This window comes from Spermophilus citellus, assembly GCF_964194105.1.
Source record: "Spermophilus citellus genome assembly, chromosome: 13".
In the NCBI taxonomy this organism is placed as follows: Eukaryota; Metazoa; Chordata; class Mammalia; order Rodentia; family Sciuridae; genus Spermophilus; species Spermophilus citellus.
Window position 1 is genome coordinate 105,629,210 of NC_138193.1, and position 19,482 is coordinate 105,648,691.

At 34.8% G+C, this 19,482-nt stretch overlaps 1 protein-coding gene across 6 annotated transcripts in view; it reads left to right on the forward strand.

The window, feature by feature from the left end:
* NBAS (NBAS subunit of NRZ tethering complex) overlaps positions 1–19,482 on the forward strand; it is a 345,000-nt gene that overhangs the window by 150,724 nt on the left and 174,794 nt on the right. For all 6 annotated transcript variants that reach the window (XM_081263998.1, XM_081263999.1, XM_081264001.1 and 3 more), the window contains 4 exons: positions 1,176–1,298; positions 8,662–8,764; positions 12,224–12,453; positions 17,146–17,258. In XM_081263998.1, the coding sequence (XP_081120124.1) occupies positions 1,176–1,298; positions 8,662–8,764; positions 12,224–12,453; positions 17,146–17,258 (569 nt within the window). The remainder of the gene's footprint in view (positions 1–1,175; positions 1,299–8,661; positions 8,765–12,223; positions 12,454–17,145; positions 17,259–19,482) is intronic.

Here is a 19,482-nt window from a genome sequence, read left to right on the forward strand (position 1 = left end):
GTTAGTGTTTATGTGTGTCAATATGTAACTTTAAAATATTTCAAATAAAATGTTAAGCATAACACTGTCCTTTAAATGTGTAATTATAGAAATTATAGATAATAACACCACTTTAGTAGTGGTAATGTGTATGGTAAAATACAACTTGGAGTTCAGTAATTTTATTCACTCAAATTAAGGGTCTTTAGGGTAAACATTTTAAGCTGCACTTAAGGGAACAGAATGTTTTGTGTACCATGTATGAGTTAAATGAAGAACTGTTCATTTTTCTCAGGACCTCCATTTATTATTAGCTTGATTCTTATTATTCTATGTTCTGAAAATTATACAGTTGTATTTTCTACAGAATGTTTAATAAATTCAAGTGCTTCCTAGTACAAGTTGACTTCTCACTACTCCTTTTATCTGTTTGCCTAATGAAACCTAGAAAAGATATTTCACTGAGATACAATGAAATAGTCATAATTTATTTACTGCATGTTTGTGGTCCTTATGCCCCCAGTACCTCAAGAAAACGGTACTATCCTATAGGTCTCTGGATTATGCTTAGGTTTTATTTTTAATGTGTGTGTGGGTGTTTTTTTTTTTTTTTGGGGGGGGGGTACTGGGATTGAACTCAGGGGCACTTATCCACTGAGCCACATCCCCAACCCTATTTTATATTTTAGAGACAAGGTGTCAGTGAGTTGCTAAGCGCCTCGCCATTGCTGAGGCTGGCTTTGAACTTGTAATCCTCCTGTCTTAGCCTCCCACTCTGTGTGACACTGTGCCTGGCCGTAGGTCTTATTTTAAAATAAGAACTTTTTAGTCTTGTTGCCCCTCAGAGCTACACATCATAGAATTGTTAACGAGTTAAAATTGGGCAATGAAATTATATATTTGGTTTATTTTACTGATTTGTGTTATTATGGCAGAGGGAAATTGCTAAAATAATTTTGAAATAAAAATGCCCTCTTAAAAAAATGTGCTTTAGTCCAGGTATATTCTAATGAAAGTCAACGGGGAAAATAAGATTTGAAATATAATGAGCTTTGTTTTTCTTAAAATATAAAACTGGATCATATTGTGTGATGCTCTTTGTTTTAATACTAGAACTTAAGTATTTGTATGTTTAAGATTCTTAGAGTCCTTTTGTTTGGCAGCAAGATTTTAAATAATTCTTTTTTCACTTACAGTGTGTCAGAGCTTTTGGAAAAACATGGACTTGAGAAACCTATTTCATTTGTTAAGAACACTGAGTCTAGCTCTGAAGAGGCTCGCAAGCTGATGGTTAGATTGACCAGGCACGCTGGTCGGAAGTGAGTCATTAAAACTCATACGCATATACAGTTTGATAAGGTTTGACATATATATGCTCATGAAACCATCAGTATTGTCAGGTTCATGAATATATTCATTCCCCTTAAGGGTTTGCTATTGCTTCTTTACGATCCATTCCTGCCAGCTTCTCCTCAAGTCCACATTCCCTTACAAGGTCAGATCTACTTTCTGTCCCTTTACATGTTACTTTACATTTCCCAGAACTTTGTGTAAATGAATCATCCGTATTTTGTGGTGGTTATTTGACATCTTGTACTCAGCAGAATATTTTGATTCATTCGGTAGCTCATTCATTTTTATTTGCTGAGTAGTATTTCATTGCTTGGATTAATCTCACCTTACTCAACTATTCTATTAGTGGACATTTGGATGGTTTCAAGTTTTGACTTTTACAAATATATCTGCTGTAGATACAGATTTCAGTTTCTCTTGAATAAATACATAAAGGTGAACTGGCAGGATCCTGGTAGGTAGATGGTTAACTTGGGAGAGGGGCCAACTGCCAAGCTGTTTACCAAAGTATCTGTATCGTTTTATTTTTTAACCAGTCTTGTAGGAGAGTTCAGCTGTTCTACATCCTCATCAATACTTAGGATTGGTCAGTTTTGTTAAGCTCAGCTATTTTAATAGGTATGTGGTATCTGATTTTGGTTTTAGTTGCATGTCTTTAATAATGTTGGGATCCTTTTATAGGCTTATTTGACAAGTCTCTTTTCAGTTCTTTTCTTTCCCTTTGGTACTATATATTGAATCCAGATGTGCTTTATCACTGAGTTAAATCCCTAGTCCTTTGTAAAAATTATTTTGAGAAAGGGTCTTGCTAAGTTGCTTAGGGCCTAGAATATTGCTGAGGCTGGCTTTGAATTTGTGATTCTCCTGCCTCAACCTCCTGAGCTGCTGGGATTACAGGTGTAATTCAGGAGGGGCTTATTTTTTTTTTTTAAATCGTGTCTTCGTTTTTTTTTTTTTTTATATGTTCAGGATACATGCTCCTTGTTAGACATATGCTGTGTAATCTTTTCTCCACTTGGGCCTTATCTTTCCATTCTCTTATTTGTCTTTTTAAAAGCATATTTTTAAAAATCAATTGGTGGTTCTTGAATTTTGTTTTCATATCTAAAAAATATTTACCACAGACTTTTATATTTACCTTTTATAGCAGAATTTTTAATTGTATGTTTATTTTTAGGTTCATGATGCATTTTGAGAGTTTATTTTTATTGTTCAAATTATGCATCACATTGGAATGAATTTTTGGTGCTAGGAGTCAAACCTAGGGCCTCATACACACTAGGCAAGGAGTCTACCATTGAGCCACATTCCAAGCCCTCACATCTGAGTGTTAGCCACACTACTTGTTGAAAATACTGTCATTTCTCTACCTACTTACCTTTGCAACTTTGAAAATCAGTTGTGCATATGTGTAAGGGTGATTTTTTAAAATCTTTATTCTGTCCATTAATTTTTCATTCTTTCAAAAGCACATTACACTGGTTATTATAGATCTATAATAAATCTTGACACTAGTTAATATTAGTCTCTCAACTTTTTTCTTTTTCAAATTTGTTTTGCTTATTATAGGGCCTTTCCATTTACATATGAACTTTAAAATCAACATGTCAAGTGTTCTCATTTGGGATTTTCGTAGGGATTACATCAAATTTATATATTTTGGAGGCATTGCTATCCTAAATCCCTATTAACTCTTCTATTCCATGAACACAGTATACCTCTCTATTTACTTGGGTCTTTAATGATTTTGTTGCTTTTGATGCACAAATCTCATACTTATTTTGTTAAATTGATTTCTAATATTATTTGATGCTATTGTAAATGAAATTGCTTTCTTAATTTTAAATTGTCCATTCCTAGGATGTAATGAAATACACTTGATTTTTGATACATTAATCTTGTGTTTTTTAACTTTGTTGGACTGAGTAGCTTGAATAGTTTCTCTGCAGACTTCATAGTCCTGGATGCTAAAGTAGAAAGCTGCCATGTGCTTGGAAAGCTGAGAGTAGTCAGAATGGAGGGCATGTGGCTTGTATAGTGTGTGCTAATCAGGATTGTTGTAAGCCACATCTCTCGCCTTTCCCAGTCATGACCTCCCTTCAATACATAACTTTGCCCCTTTTTACTGCTGGATGCAAATAAAATTCTATAGCATGTACTCTTTTATGTAGTCTCCCTGCATTATATTGGCGAGATTCATCTACATTGTTGGTATAACATTTGTTCATTCTCATTGTGGTAAAATATTTCATTTTGTGAATATAATACATTATTTACAAATTCTACGTTATGGTCATTTTGATTATTTCTCAGTTTTGCTTGTTCTTAATACTATTTCTGTGAATAATTTTAATTTTTAAAAATTTGTTCTTTTTAATTAAACATGATAATAGAATATATTTTGACATATTTAAACAAATCTGAAGTATATCTTATTCTAATAAAGATCCCACAGTCTCCTGTTGTACATATGTGGATATTCACTGTGCTATGCTCACATATGTACATAGGAAAGTTAAGTCGGATTCATTCCTCTGTCTTTCCTATACATATGTCTTTGGATATATATGCATGTGTTTTTCTTGAATACCATACCTACTTAGCATACAATTGTTGAGTTATAGAATATACCTGAGACCAACTTTAGGAGATTCTGCCAAATCATATTTCACAATTATTGTGTATGTTGCTCTAGCAATATATAGTTATTTGATACTGAGTTTTTTTTCCCTTTCCTCCTTTTTTAAGCAAATACGATAACATTTTACTGAAATCCTAATGTGTATTTCCCTAATGACAATGAAGTTGGGAACTTTATAATAGGATCAAAACATCACATTTCTAGCAGTAAATCTAAAATGAAATATATAAATCATATACACTGAAAATTACAAACACTGAGAACAATAATAGACATAAAAATGGAGAAATATACCTCATGTTTGTTGATTGGAAGATACAGTAGTGTAAAAATGTCAGTTCTGCCTAAGCTGATCTATTCTTTTCCTGCATTCCTATAAGGATTGTAGTATATGTACATATTAAATTAAGAGCTGCGCAAGTATAAAATTTGTTCAGTGGAAATGTTATTTTCTGATGCTGATCAGAAAATATTTGTGTTGCTCAATAATTTGAATATGTGACTTTTTCACTTTCTATTTCTGTTGCTTAAAACAGTTTCTAACAGTTTATAGGTAATGAATCTTTTCAAACGAATGAGTGAATAAGTGTAAAAAGATGTTAAATTTGATAACTAGAACATTTGTATTTACACTAATTCTGTATGTTTCTATGTTAAAGTATAACAGTCATTCTAAGGAAGTTAGAAATTTTGCCGAGTTTCTCTTTGGAAATTTATTTAAAACCAGTTAAGAGAGACAGGACAACTGAACTCATTAGTTAACATTTACATTTCTTAAATATTTATGAATTTTTTATTTACATTATTTTATGACTATTTTGTTATGGATTTTGACATACTTAGTGTCTGTATTATGCTTGATGTCAGGCTTCTGAGGAAGAAAGACCCGACACCTCTCTGGACTGGTAGGAGCTATGTCCAATTAAATTATACTAACAGAATACTCATGAAGTCTGTGAGAATTAACAGATTACCTTGTAGAAAAGTTGGCAACAGAGTTGAAAGGCATTTTGAAGTAGGTGGTATCCAAATGTTCAGTAATAAACTCTGAAGTTTTTTAATCTATTATACTAGATTTTTAGGCAGGGAAATAAGCAGAGAGGACCTGTGACCTTGTGGCCTTTAGGTGGAGATTCCAGATTGAAGATGGATGTGAAGATCAGAGAGGTGTGAACTGGAGGTAGGGAGTGGAGGGTGATTCCCAAGGAGCAGGTGAGGTTAGATTCTGAACCTGTCCCTCAGGAGACTGCATAAAGATACGAAGAATGCTCGGGAGGAAAAGCCTTCTAAAAAACTAATGCTGAAGGGGCAGGCTCACAGGAAGTAGGATCAAATAATGAGAGCTTTTCAAAATCTTTTTTCTCTCTTGTTATTTGAATTTTGAGTTATAGTTTAAAGATTAAAAGAAAAAACTCAGATGCTAATAAGACAGTCTTATATATTTCCCTCTTTTAAGAGCTAGTTCCACATCTTTTTAGGAAACCTGGTTTGACTACTCCAGGTGGAATGAATTGCTTTTCCTGGAGATTCCCTGGCTTTTCCCATGTGCCTCCCTTGCTGCTGTCCCCATTTCTCGAAATAGCATCCTGTGGTTATTAAAGTCTGTACTTTACATTCCCCTTTAGATCACTCATTCTCTAGCACGAATGTGATCACCACCATACAGCTCAGATGGGGACTCACATATCAGCTGTCTGATTATTGAATGAATGATTAAGATTTTGTATGATTCAAGTCTTAAGATTTCTTAATGGCCAGAGGAATGCAACTCAGTGCTAGTAGCACTTGCCTCGCAGACTGGGAGACTTGGGTTTGATCTCAAGTGCTGCAAAAGAACCAACCAATCAATCAAAATGCAAAATAAAAATCCCACTTCTCTTTCCTTTAAGAGGGGGAAAAAAATTCCTGTTCAAGTGGGTTGTGAGGTTCTTACTGCTCTAAAACCTTCTCTTTAACAGGAAAGCCTTGCTGTTGCTGCAAGATTGTCCTCACCCTGAGTTCCTTACATAATGTTGAAGTGTCTGAGGTTAATTTCTACTCAGTGACCTGTTTACTAAGAATATGGCCCATTTTCAAAGTAGTATGCTTAAAATGAATTTTAATTATGTTATGTTACCATGGCTTGCCCTTCATCACCTCCAGAATAGTCTTGTATATATCCTAAATGGTAGCAATGTCACAAAATCTGTTAAAACCGAGGTTGGACCATCTTGAATACAAGACTGTTTTTCCCTTAAAAATCCACCTCTGTTCCAAAGCTGAAATCATACTGTGTATGTGTGTGTTCAGGAATCTTGTTAATTTGCAAGCCTCCTGTTTAATTTCTTCAAGTTCTATTCTTCATTCTTATTTACTGAATGTTTTCTGAAGAAGGCCATTATAAATAATGTGTTATAATTTATTTTAATTAGAACTCTATTTACGACTAGCCATGTGTGAGGAAACATTAATACCATCTGTCCCAGTGCTGATGGCTTCTAGAAGAACCACGGGGCTGTGAGGACTTGAGTTCAGCTAGATGATGCCTAGGTCTGATTTTTATTGAGCTGGTGGAAGCTGGGGCCCTCACTTCATCAGACATTTCACTGTGTCTCCGCTTACATACTAAAGCTGAAAGAGTCCTCCATTCTTTGAGGCCAGAGGGTAGAGTTCAAGTAGTAATATCAAACTAATGAAAACATTTTATGGATTATTCTGAGAAATTCTTGCCAATGTTATATATTTTGTGTGTGTGTATGCTAAAACATGGTTTTCTTATGTATTATTACATATGAAACGAGAGTAATTATTCATTTTGTGTAATATAAAATGCCAAAGGAAAGTGAAGCATATTCTTATTAAAAGAAGCATATACTTATTAAAATTTTTAGAAGCTGGGCAAGGTAATGTGTGCCTTTTACTCCAAGAACTCAGGAAGTTGATGCAGGAGGATCACTTGAGCCCATGAGTTGCAGGACAGCCTAGAAAACAGTAACAAAAAAATTTTTGTAGACTAGATTTTTTACAGAAATTACCCCTCAATAATGCATACTTTTTCTATAGAAATATTTATTATATGTGTACTGTCAATCTGCTCTTTTTAACGCAGCACTTGGAAATAGTAATGATTTTTAAAAAATGCATTATATGACATAAAGCCAAAAATGATTAACAAAAAGACACATTATCTAGTTGACAAACACAAAACAGAATCTACCCTTTTCAAACATTGAGATTCAGGGCTGGGGTTGTGGTTCGGTGATAGTGTGCTTGCGTTGTGTGCATGGGGTACTGGGTTTGATCCTTGGCACCACATAAATAAAATAAAGGAATTGTGCCCATCTACAACTAAAAAAATTGAGATTCATTATGTAGAACTTGAAAACAAATTTTAGGTAAACATAAATGATGATTGCAAACAAATATATATTAAACTAAGATGAACTTTTGAGAATTATAGTGTTCTTTCTACAAGGCAATATTGGTAATCATCTGTAACTTAAACACATAAATGTATTTGTAACTTCATTTTCATTCATTGTTTGTTGAAAACTTAATACCAGAAAAATTGGAAGTCTTTTTATGTTCTAATTTAAGTTCATCTTTATAATATAGATAAAAGGGAGCCTAGAACTCAGTATATTAAAAACTCAAGTTCATACAGGTAATTAAGCTTATAGGAGCATCTTGCATCAATGTTTGTTTCATCAGAATTATTGTTTTGAGACTGAGGTGGGCTTTGAGTTAGGAAAGTGAAATTCAGAAACATTAAATGACAGCTAATCTGTGACTATGGATGAAAATGTTAGCAAAACCCTTTCCCCTGCTACAGGAGATCTTGACCATTAATTCCCTGCTCTGTACCTTTGGAAGAAAACATAAAATGGTTTTTAATCAACCGAATTACAAAGGTCTCACTGCTTGGGTATAATTGATTGAACTGGTAAATTACTTCTGGCATGGAAGAAGTGTAAATGACCCAGAAATACCCTGTGGGACCTTTTCACTTTGGCCTTTCTTGAGTGTGGTCACTGGCATGTTTCTTAAGGGGCCTTGGAACACTGTGGAATAGTTGCAGAGGGTCCTGGCTCTTGGGAACAGGAAGCTCCTTGCTATGCCCACAGGGTGAACTCCTGTAACTGCTCCATGAGGCTTCTTGTACCTGAACTGTCACCTGAGAAGGTGACTCTGCAGTATTCTCCAAGTTGCTCTATGGAATGCTGTTCATACATACTGTCACTGAAGGCACAACTCAAATGGCCCTGCTGCGAGTCATGGTTCCCATCCTGCCTTCAAATCCAGTGTCGCCTGTGGTTGCCCCATGTGTTTGAATGGTCAGTTGAAGACAGACCTCAGAGAGGAGGTGCACAGTGATGAAGATGAAGTTGGAAATGAATTCCTGTCTCCAAATGCTTTTTCTTCATCATAGCTGCTTTATTTTACCTTAGAAACTCACAACTTGTCGATTTGCCATTTACTGTTTCTGCTGCTCGTTTCGTGTCTAAGCAGCCTATGACGGGGGCTGATTTGGCAGCAGCTCTAGCATTGAGGTACAGCTTCCCAGCTTTTCCTTCTGTCTTCATATGAGATCATTCCTAGTGATCACTTGGAATGGTGGTACTTGTTTGTTGTGTTCTTAACTTTTAACTAATAGAAGAGAGATCTTTAATGTTTTCGGTTTTCATCTTTTGTTTTTCCTGTTATTCCAGGCAGCCTCCTGTCAGTGAGTCTCATTGGAGAACTTTGCTGCAAGACATGTTAACCATGCAGCAGAATGTGTACACGTGTCTGGATTCCAGTGCTTGTTATGAGGTAACTACACCTGTAAACTGCTGCCTTTTAATGTTTTACACTGTTGGTGACAAGGAAGATGACGATAAGCTACACTGTGATACTGTTCAAATAGCTGATAATTGACTGGTACTTCCTGTTTAGTAGTTTTATACTCACTATTTTCCTATCTTTGCTTATTGCAACACCAAGTATTTAATGGGGTAATCGTAAGCTAGAAACAAAATTGTACATGACTTCTCTTCGTGGTGGTTATTAAAATTTGATTTAGTGGCTGAGGGTGTAACTCAGTGGTATAGTGCATTCTTAGCTTGTGTGAGGCCCTTAATTCAGTCCTCAGCATGCAACAAGACTATAAAACCAAAAAACATATTTCATGTACCTTAGAAAACTCTTCCAGATTTGTCTTGTCTTCCTTTATCTTTGCTGAATTGCAGCAATCCTACTTGTTCCCTATGTCTATCTCTTTGTTTATCCTGTCAGGGTATTCTTCTAAAACGAAATGTTCATGGTGCTCCCTTTCTTAAATGTGTTGCTTGATATCCATATAAATAACCAGATGAAAATGTTAGCAGTGTAGTTGTTGTTTGCATGGCATGGAGAGCCACAGCAGCCTGCATTCTCCTGTCCACTCCCACCTTGGTCACTCTCCACCATGAACTTATATTCCAGGAGCTCCATCAAATCTGACATGAATCCACCTATCACCACCATGCTGGTCCACGTTTCTGAGACTTTATGTACTTTGCCAGAAATACATTCCTTTTTCATTTACGTGGAACATCCCGATGCATTTTCAGCACTCGGCTCACTAATTATGTCCCCTAGGATACCTTCCTTTGTCTTTTCATATAACTTACCTCTGCTGTAGCTTTTCTTAAAATACAGTTTTTGCTTACATATGTGTTCCTTTGATTTGGTCATGAATTTGGTCATGGTCCTAGTTAGGATGAATGTGTTGGGATAACACCTTACATACCCCAGTGTTACGTCTGGAATGTAAAAAATGATGCTTAAGAAATGGTTGTCATTTTACTGGTAACATAATCCAGGGGGACTTATTTATTATTTCTGAAGGTTTGTATAATAACAAGAAATTACTGATGATCCAACTAACTCATTTTTAATGAGATTCAGCCTAAAAAAGGTTTCGTATTTGAAGTCTTGTTAAATAAGTCATGTACAAAACCATATAGGGCATTCCTATAACAAAGCACAATCCATTTTATGGAATGAGAGTTGTAAAAATAGGTCTCTATTTTGTGAAATTGTTGAGTTTTTTAATTCAAGTAATTCAAACAAAAAAGCAGTAACAGACTGTTGAGAAAAGAATGATTTTATATTTGAAATTCAGGTTTTTTAAATGCTTGATTGACTGTAAGGTTGATATTGTTGATTACAGTCTCACAGCACATACAACTGCCAGTAACTTCCCATTGTGTGTTAAAAACAAAACTTAAAATCAAATTTAGGAGAAAATAATCTGTATGCTCTTGGAATCTAAAACTGACTTACTAAGTCTGAAGTAGTATTTTTATATCACTGTGGTGGTGTTTTGGTACCTTCCTGTTTCGGATTAGGATTCTGATTCTGATTGAAAAATTGGCCATCTGTATGTTACACTTCAACTAGCTCCTTTGTGCAGTAATCTCTCATAACAACCGGATTGATATATTACATTTTAAAATATTGTATCTTTTTATTAGCCTTGACATCTTAATGATACCTATTTGAGTGTCTGAGAAAACATTTGAAACATTATGAAGATTCTAGAAGATAGTTAAATAGATTTGATAAACTTAGAAGTTTTAAATATCATTTTTGTACCTTTAAACTATGCTATATTGTCTTATTGACTTTCAGTTATTAGATTTTGCTGTCCTTGGAAAGTAATTTGAAACCTCAGTGGTGTAACTTCGAAAATATTACATAAAGATTTACTTACAGCCTGTAGAACAGAAATCCATACTGTTAATTTTAGCAAGACTTTAAGTTTTAGGATTAAATAATTTGAGTTTTTCAGCTTTTGCCTTGAGTCTTTATGGCTTGCTTGAATAAACCAGAGGTATAGAGAAACTGGTCCATGCTTGGAGGAAGCTGTTTTGGTCAGTCAGATGGAAGAAGCGATGAGGACTGTTCATTGATTTGCTTTCTATATAATACCTGTTTTATAGAAGATACTTCTTAGACATTAGTGACTTTTTTCTTACCAGACATCTCAATAAAGGCCTGGTCAAAAATGCTTCTCGTAAAGTGATAACAAGGGAATACAATGAAAACTTGATTATGAGGAAACTCTTCTCCATGAAATATATATATTTTTATCTCTTCTGTTTCTCTTCTATCTTCATCCCGCTGTGGAATGCTAGGGAAGAACATTCTTGGGGAAGTTCTTGTGCTAATTACAGATCACATTATTAGTTTTCCTTAAAAGTTAAAAATTTTTTTTTAGTTATACATGGGCATAATATCTTTATTTTGTTTATTTTTATGTGGTGCTGAGAGTCGAACCCAGTGCCTCACATGTGCCAGGCAAGTGCTCTGCCACTGAGCCACAACCCCAGCCCTATAGATCACATCATTAGTATAGGCTTTAAAAGGATCACATTAATACTTTATATAGTATGTGTGTAAGCTCAATTAATTTATTACTTTTGTTAATTGATACTGTTAGTTGCCTCCTAGAATATAATGATATTTGCATGAACACTTTCTATCAGTGTCTTTTTATTGAAGTATTTTTTTTGGGGGGTGGGGAGTTCCAAGGAGTGAACTCAGGGGTACTCAACCACTGAGCCACATCCCCAGCACTATTTTGTATTTTATTTAGAGACAGGGTCTGAGTTGCTTAGTACCTCGCTTTTTGATGAGGCTGGCTTTGAAGTCGTGATCCTCTGTCTTGGCCTCCTGAACTGCTGGGATTATAGGCGTGTGCCACTGCGTACAGCTTGAAATATTTTTTAATGTGCAGGTTGAAAAAAATCTGCTATGTGGTATATCATAATTTTAATGACTAGGTTAAATATAACACTTGTAGCTTGTATATTTAGTTTGTGAGACTGAATTCAGATGGTTTAACCAATTATAAGTTATGTATATCATATTCAAAGACTTCCTTTTAAAAATTGAAGTGATTATAGTTTAACAGAAGGGCCCTGGTTAAGGGTAGGGGAGTATATCTATTAGATGCTCTTTTTAATGAATATGAACTTTGAATACTTCTAACACCTTAAAATTATATGCTTTTGTTTTGGTTCAGTGAAATCATTCTTTCATCGTCCTAAAAGATTAATTTTTGTTATTCAAATGAAATTAGCCAGTTTTGAAGGATATAATTGTTATTTTGTACCTCTACAGTGTTATACAACCAGCGGATGTGGTTGAATGTGTTTTTTATTTCATTTGGATTTCAGAGCCTTCATTTTGTTAAAAATGAGTCTGCCTTGTCTGTCACTAATTCCTGTGTTTTTTCCTTCCCAGATATTTACAGAAAGCCTTCTGTGCTCCAGTCGCCTTGAGAACATCCACCTAGCTGGTCAAATGATGCACTGCAGTGCTTGGTCAGTAAATCCTGCAGCCAGTGCAGCCCAGAAAGGAAAAATCCAGTACAGGGTCAGTTACGAGAAAAGTGTTGACTTGGTTTTGGCTGCCAGCAGAGAGTACTTCAACTCATCCACCAATCTTAGCGACAGCTGCATGGATCTGGCCAGGTAGAACACCTATTTTTTCATAAGAGAAGGGCAAGTCACAATGCACAAACTCCACCGTGACTTGATTCTTTATAAAATGTTACAAGTACAGTTACTTATTGCTTCAGTATAAAATGAAAACTAATGAGTTTCGAATATTCATTAACTTCATCTTGAACCCAGTATCTCCAGCCTGTTTTTTGCTAAGTCATTTGTGCTGATTATCTGTAAGTCTATTTTTCTTTTATTGGAAGAGATTCATGTGATGGCATATAAATTCAAGTTCTGAAAATTCCTAGGATTTCTGGTCTGTCTCCCTGGCACAGTATTTGATCTGTTTAGAGACAAGAGACCTGATTAGATGATAAAATTCAAAAGCTCCTTCCAAGTAGAAATATCTAGAATATAAATTCAGTTCCTCTCTTGGCCTGTCTTATTAGTTTAATCCTCTTATTTAAATAGAAGAGTCTAAATTTCTAGTTACTTAAAATTGAACTGATTTTCCCTGAAAGAATTTATTCATGATTTGAAATTAGTTTTTACAGTTAATTTTGATGAAATTAAAAGACTAATAAATATTGATGAAAAAATATATTACTTTATGATGATAAAAGCTTCAAAAATACTTCTATATTAGTCCATTTTTCATTATTAAAATGAAATAACCTGAGACTAAGTACTTACAAAGATGAGGTGTTTATTTAGCTCATAGTTTTGGATGCTGAAAGTTCGAACCATAAAGGGCTTGTCTCTGGTGGGGGGGCCCCTTACTACATCACCACTTGGCAGATAGCATCACAAAGGCAGGAAGAGGTGGGAGAGGGAGGAACCCATGGGAAGCCAGAGCAAGGGGACTGGGCCAGTCTTAGAACTTCTCACTAGTCCCCAATTCTTAAAGAAATAGTACCACCACCATACTAGGGACTAAGCTCCCAACATCTGAACCCTTAAGGGACACTGAAACCATGACCAAACCATAACATTGATCTTACTTATTCAATGCTGCAGGAGCTGAAAAGTGGCATCCTTTCTCCTGCCATGTGACCAATTTCCTGATGTTCCTACCACTAGCTGTTTTCTGTCTTGTAGTGTCTAGTCCTAATACTACTACGTACTTCTCATCTAATTCATATCTTGGAAGTCTGAGTCTGTTTTGTTTTTCTTTGATCTCCTTTTTTAGACTGTTCTATTTTGCTTAAAGCTAAATTGATCTTCATTCCTTTCTACAAACGCATTTTAAAATTGCTTTTAGTGCAGTTAGTTTTTCTGAGGACTTGGCTCTCTCATGTCCTCCATGAGTATTTGTGTCTTTGGTCAAACAAAGGAACTCAAGAAAAGGTAGGCAAGTGCTCTACCACTGAGCCACAACCCGTCACAGCCAGTACATTCTTACCTAGTAGTCGTGTTAACTTTTTATTGAGAAAGCCATTCATATCCAAACAATGTAAAGAAGGGTATGAATGGGAACATTTTTCTCCTCATTCTGTTTCCTCTAAATTTTCCTCAGTGATTTTTAAAATTAGTTTCTTCTGTATCTTTTCAAAATACTTTATTGAACATTATCCTCTTTCTGAAATAACGTTTTTCCTATTCATACAGTCTGTTTTAGTCATCTTTTGCATCATTGTGACCAAAAGACCAGATAAGAATAATGTGGAGGAGAGGAAGTTTGTTTGGGACCCCCGTTTCAGAGGTCTGCAGATGGCCTGCTCTGTAGCTCTGGCCCTGGGAAGCAGAAGGGCATGGCAGAGGAAAGCAGGTCAGATCATGCCCCCAGGAAGCAGAGACCTCTGCTCACCAGGGCCCAAATATGGACCCACTGAATGCACGCCCCAAGTGACCTGCCTTCTCTAGCCACATCCTATCTGCCTTTACTTAACACCCAGTTAATCCATATCCAGGGACTAGATTAAGGCTCTCAAACCAAATTTCACCTGTGAACTTTCTTGCGTTGTCTGTCTCGTGAGCTTTTTTTTGCGGCACCTCATATCTAAACCATAACACCTTTTTTATGATCATTTCATACTCTTCATATTTTACTTAAATATAAAACTTACATAACATCAAAATATTTAAAGCTTTTTCACTTTAATAACAAACTTTAGTATACAAGTATTAGAACATCACATATCCATAGAATATGTACATAAAATATTTGTGCATGAAATTTTATGCTTTTATGATCAGTTAAAATGTTTAGTTACTTAGAAATATTATTTATGAAAACGCCCATTTCTTCTAGAATGCTTATATAATGTTCTATTACTATATTTTCGCTATTACAATTATCATGGCTAAAGAGGTTAAGGACAGGGAGAAAGACGGCAAAGCTCACAATGAATTAAAGACACGATTTGGGTATCATCCTACTTTATATACAAACAGAGATGAAAAATTGTGGTATGCATGTGTAATAGATTGTAATGCAAAAAAAGTACACGTATAAAGATATGAATTGGCATGAACCTACTTTATATACAAAGATATGAAAAATTGTGCTCTATATGTGTAATAAGAATTATAATGCATTCAGCTATTATGTACTTAAAAAATGAAATCAATTAAATTAATAAAATCCATCCTTATTAAAATAACACACCTTTTTATATCTTGCTTTTTATCACCTATGTTCTATCTTGAATGTTTTTTATATATAAGTAGATATAAGTTTATTGCATTCTTTTTTTAAATTTGTCTAAATTAGTAACATATGTCAGTAGAATGCATTTTTGACACATCATACATAAAGGGAGTATAACTTTTCATTCTACTGATCGTACATTTTTTAAAATTAAATCGGTTGGGTAATCATATATACACATAGAATAATGTTAGGTTCATTGTCTTTCCTACCCCAAACCTCTTGCCTTCCCTTCACTCCCCTCTAATTCATAATAAGTCTGTTCTTCCCTTGCCCCATCCCCTTATTGTGAATTAGCATTCGCATATCAGATAAAACATTCAGACTTTGGTTCCTTGGGGTTGACTTATTTTGCTTAGCATGCTGTTGTCCATCTCTATCCATTTGCTGGCAAATGTCATAATTTCATTCTTCTTTAAGGCTGAGTAATATTCCATTGTGTATATATAACACATTTTCTTTTTCCATGCATTTCTTGAAGGGCATCTATGTTGGTTCCATAATTTAGCTATTGGGAATTGAGCTGCTATAGACATTGATGTGGCTGTGTCAATAAAATATGCTGGTTGTAAATCCTTTGGGAATAAACCAAGGAGTGGGATAACTGGATCAAATGGTGGTCGCATTCCAGTTTTTCTGAGGAGTCTCATAATCCTTTCCAGAGTGGTTGTACCAATTTGCAGTCCCACCAGCAATGTATGAGGGTACCTTCCCCCCATATCCTTGCCAACGTTTATTGTTGTTTGTATTCTTGATTACCATTCTGAATGGAGTGATGTAATATCTTACAGTAGTTGTGATTTGCATTTCTCTTAATTGCTAGAGATGTTGAACATTTTTTCAAATATTTGCTGATTGATTGTATTTCTTCCGTGAAGTCTCTTTTCAGTTCCTTAGCCCATTTATTGATTGGGTTTTTTTTTGGGGGGGGTGTAAGTTTATTTTTGGATAGTTATAGAATATTCCATTGTGTGACTTTTATAGGATTTATTCCCAATTTGGTACGTTTTCTTTAAAAAAGCAGTCTGTGGAAATTATTTATAATACTACCTCTTGAGAAAGTATGAACCTACCTGTAGTATAAATTTCCACATCTTAGAATTCCAGAGTTCAGAGGCAATTACATTTGAAGTGTTTATAGAAACTACAAATAAATCAGACTTTTTATAGTGATTTGGGAGTATAAGTGGGTGTTCAACTGATTTAAATCCTACAGGTTTGCAAGAACAAGCTAGGCCTGTTTGTATCACTCACGCATATGGCATCTAGATACTCGCACCTAGGTCTGTGGTTTCAGCAGTTATTGGTCCTTAGAGGCATGACCTCTATCTGATTTGCCAACTCTGCATTCCTCTCTATCTTTAGAGAATATTCTTGTTCATTAAACAAAAAATGAATAAGTAATACACTTTCTCTGAACTTTGAAAGTCTGTTTAAAATATTCTGTATGCCAGGTGTGATGACATGAGCTTGTAGTTTCAGCTACTAAGGAGGCTGAGATGGGAGGGTTGCTTGAGCCTCAGGGTTTAAGACCGGCCTGGGCAAGAAAGTGAAACCCCTACCTCAAAAAAAAAAATTAAAAAAACAAAACCAAAAAACCCCCAAACTTGATAGGTTCAATGTTTTCTTATATTAGCAAATTACTTGTCTTTGTAATTTATGTCAGTATTTGTATTATCAATTGATTGCTTCTTTGGTTTTTTAAATCAGAAAAAGGTTCTTTGTGCAGTCGATATTTCTGTAGTTGATTTTGGGAAACCACATTGAGACTGAATTATTTTTTTTAAAAGGGAAATTGAAAATTATCTTAATTCTGTCTTTAAAAAACAGTCCTTTCTAATGTAATCATTACTTTTGTAAAGTAGCACTAAATGGGATTAGGATGCTTTATGCCATGATATTTGCCTTCCTCATGGGCTTACTATAAGAATTATGAAAAATAACAAAGCATCTAGCTGAATAAATATCTGCAATGGCATAGATTCATGATAAATATATGTCTGGTCTCATGTTAAATATAGAACGATAATTTGGCAGAACATGCTTCTTTTTAAAAATCTAATTTCTCATAGGTGCTGCTTACAGCTGATAACAGATAAGCCTGCTGCCATTCAAGAGGAACTAGACCTTATCCGGGCCCTTGGATGTCTTGAAGAATTTGGGGTAAAGATTCTGCCTTTGCAAGGTGAGTTTTTTGCTTAGTATTGCATTGTTAGTAACTTATTTTGTGCCAATTTATTAGTGTCCCTTTTTAGTTTTTAAAACCACAAGTATCTTTGGCTATTTAGTCCATTAGCAATAGATTCTACATATTCTCTTCTCCTTTTTCCAATGAAATCTCAGTGGAAACCCAAACAAAAAAATAAATTCAACATTTTACCATAAATTTATTTTTTAAATTCACATTTGCAGACTTTTAAAAAAATATTAGTAGAAGAGCAGTGAGGCTGCCTATAAAAATAAAAGTAGAATTTGGGAATTATAGATAAATACTTCAGATTTACATTAGTTTTTAGTATATAGCTTATTCTGAATTTTGTTTCATTTCATAGATTTGATTATTCTTTTTATACTTGATGCAGAAAATTGTTTAAGTCAATTCTAAGTTTTGTGTAGAGTTTAGTTAGTGTTTTTTTTTTTTTCATAAAGCTGAAGTTCTGGTGCCTAAATGTAAAAGGCCTTAAGGTTCCACTCAGAGAGCTTCCTCACACAGCCATTTGTGTCTTCTACTTTATGCTATGAGCACAGTGCCCAGCTCACGATGACCTGGACCTTAGCTGACCTAAGCTGATGAGTGGAAGGTAGATTTTCGGTTGCTTCAAACCCTAGATCCCAATGCCTTAAATGAAGAGGGTATTTGGCTCTTGGGGGTGTGCTTGGCTGGATTCCCTGGCGGGCCATGTGTTCTCTTTTTATTTAAATTATTTATTCTAATTTGTATACATGATAGCCCAATATAATTCACTTCATATTACACATATGACACAATTTTTCGAGTCACTGATTCACACAAAGTATTATCACACCATTCATACATGTACTTAGGGTGGTGATGTCTAACTCATTCCACCATCATTCCTACCCTCTTGCCCCTTCCCTTCACCTCCCTCTCCTTTGCCCTGTCTAAAGTTCCTCCATTCCTCCCATGCTCAACCCCCTATTGCCATTATCACTGAACATCTTCATATCAAAGAAAACTTTCGTCCTTTGGTTTTTGGGGACTGGCTTAATTCACTTAACATTGTATTCTCCATCTATTTACGTGTAAGTCCCTGTTTTTAATTCTGAAAATGGTTGGAATTAGGACTGGGAGGAGGTGTATAGTGGAGTTCTCTCCATCTGTGTGTTGGTATGTTTACACAATAGATATCACCTTTGGATAATAAGGCCTTGTAAGTTCCTTGGTGTCTTTGTCTTCTACAGTATTAGGTTGACTGGACCTCAAGGGATCTGGGTCTCGAACAATCTTATACTTTCATATGGGCCTAAATTTCTGCTTCTCAGACAATAGACTTCAAAGAATATTATTGTTACTTTTAGTATCTTTGGAAGAGTATTTGTATATAATTGTAAATATCCTGTAGCATCTTAAGTATATGTAAGCTGATTATTAAGTCACTAGAAAATTATATTCAATTGTAGCATTAAATCAGTTTTGAAGCTCAAAATCTTTTAAAATTGTGAAGATTAATCAGTTACTGAAAGAGCGTTTTCTGTTTATTCTAAAATGTCTTAAATCATTAACTCCTTCCCCCTTAAATGTTTAATTTCAGTTTTCAGTTAGGGAAGAGTTTGGAGCACAATGAAACTTTTACTCTGCCTTCATCCCTTGTGAGGTTATACTGTAGCATCGCTCTGTGCGTGTGCACATGGTACTTCAGTAATTAAACAGGATATAGTAAAACTTTTTATAGTTCCTCATATCCTATTGAACTTTAAAATGTTGAGCCCTGATTTTCTGTGATAATCCAATAGCAATATTTTGGCTTGTAATATTTATCAGCTGTATTCACTACCGAGTTTAAATATTTACAACCAAACCCACTAACCTGTAGCTTCTGAAAAATTTCAAATCAATGTGAAAATTTAAATTTAAAATTTTCTACTAGAACATTTGTCAGAAAAGCTCATGAATCCATAAGATGGAGACTGTTGGTACTAGCTAAATTATAATAAAAAAACAAAGTGAAATAGCATGTAACAATGGTTTCATATATTTGAGTCCCAGAAGTATTTGCATGTGTACATGCATGTATGTTCTTTTCCCTGTAATTTGGGTGTTTTGATTTTTATATTTGTTTTATTTGCGTGTATTTGTTTTTTACTATTCAAGTGAGTGGTTCTTGGATATTTCAGTTGTTCCCTGAGTTACTTCTGTCAAAAGGGAAGTCAGTGTTTTACTCACAGCA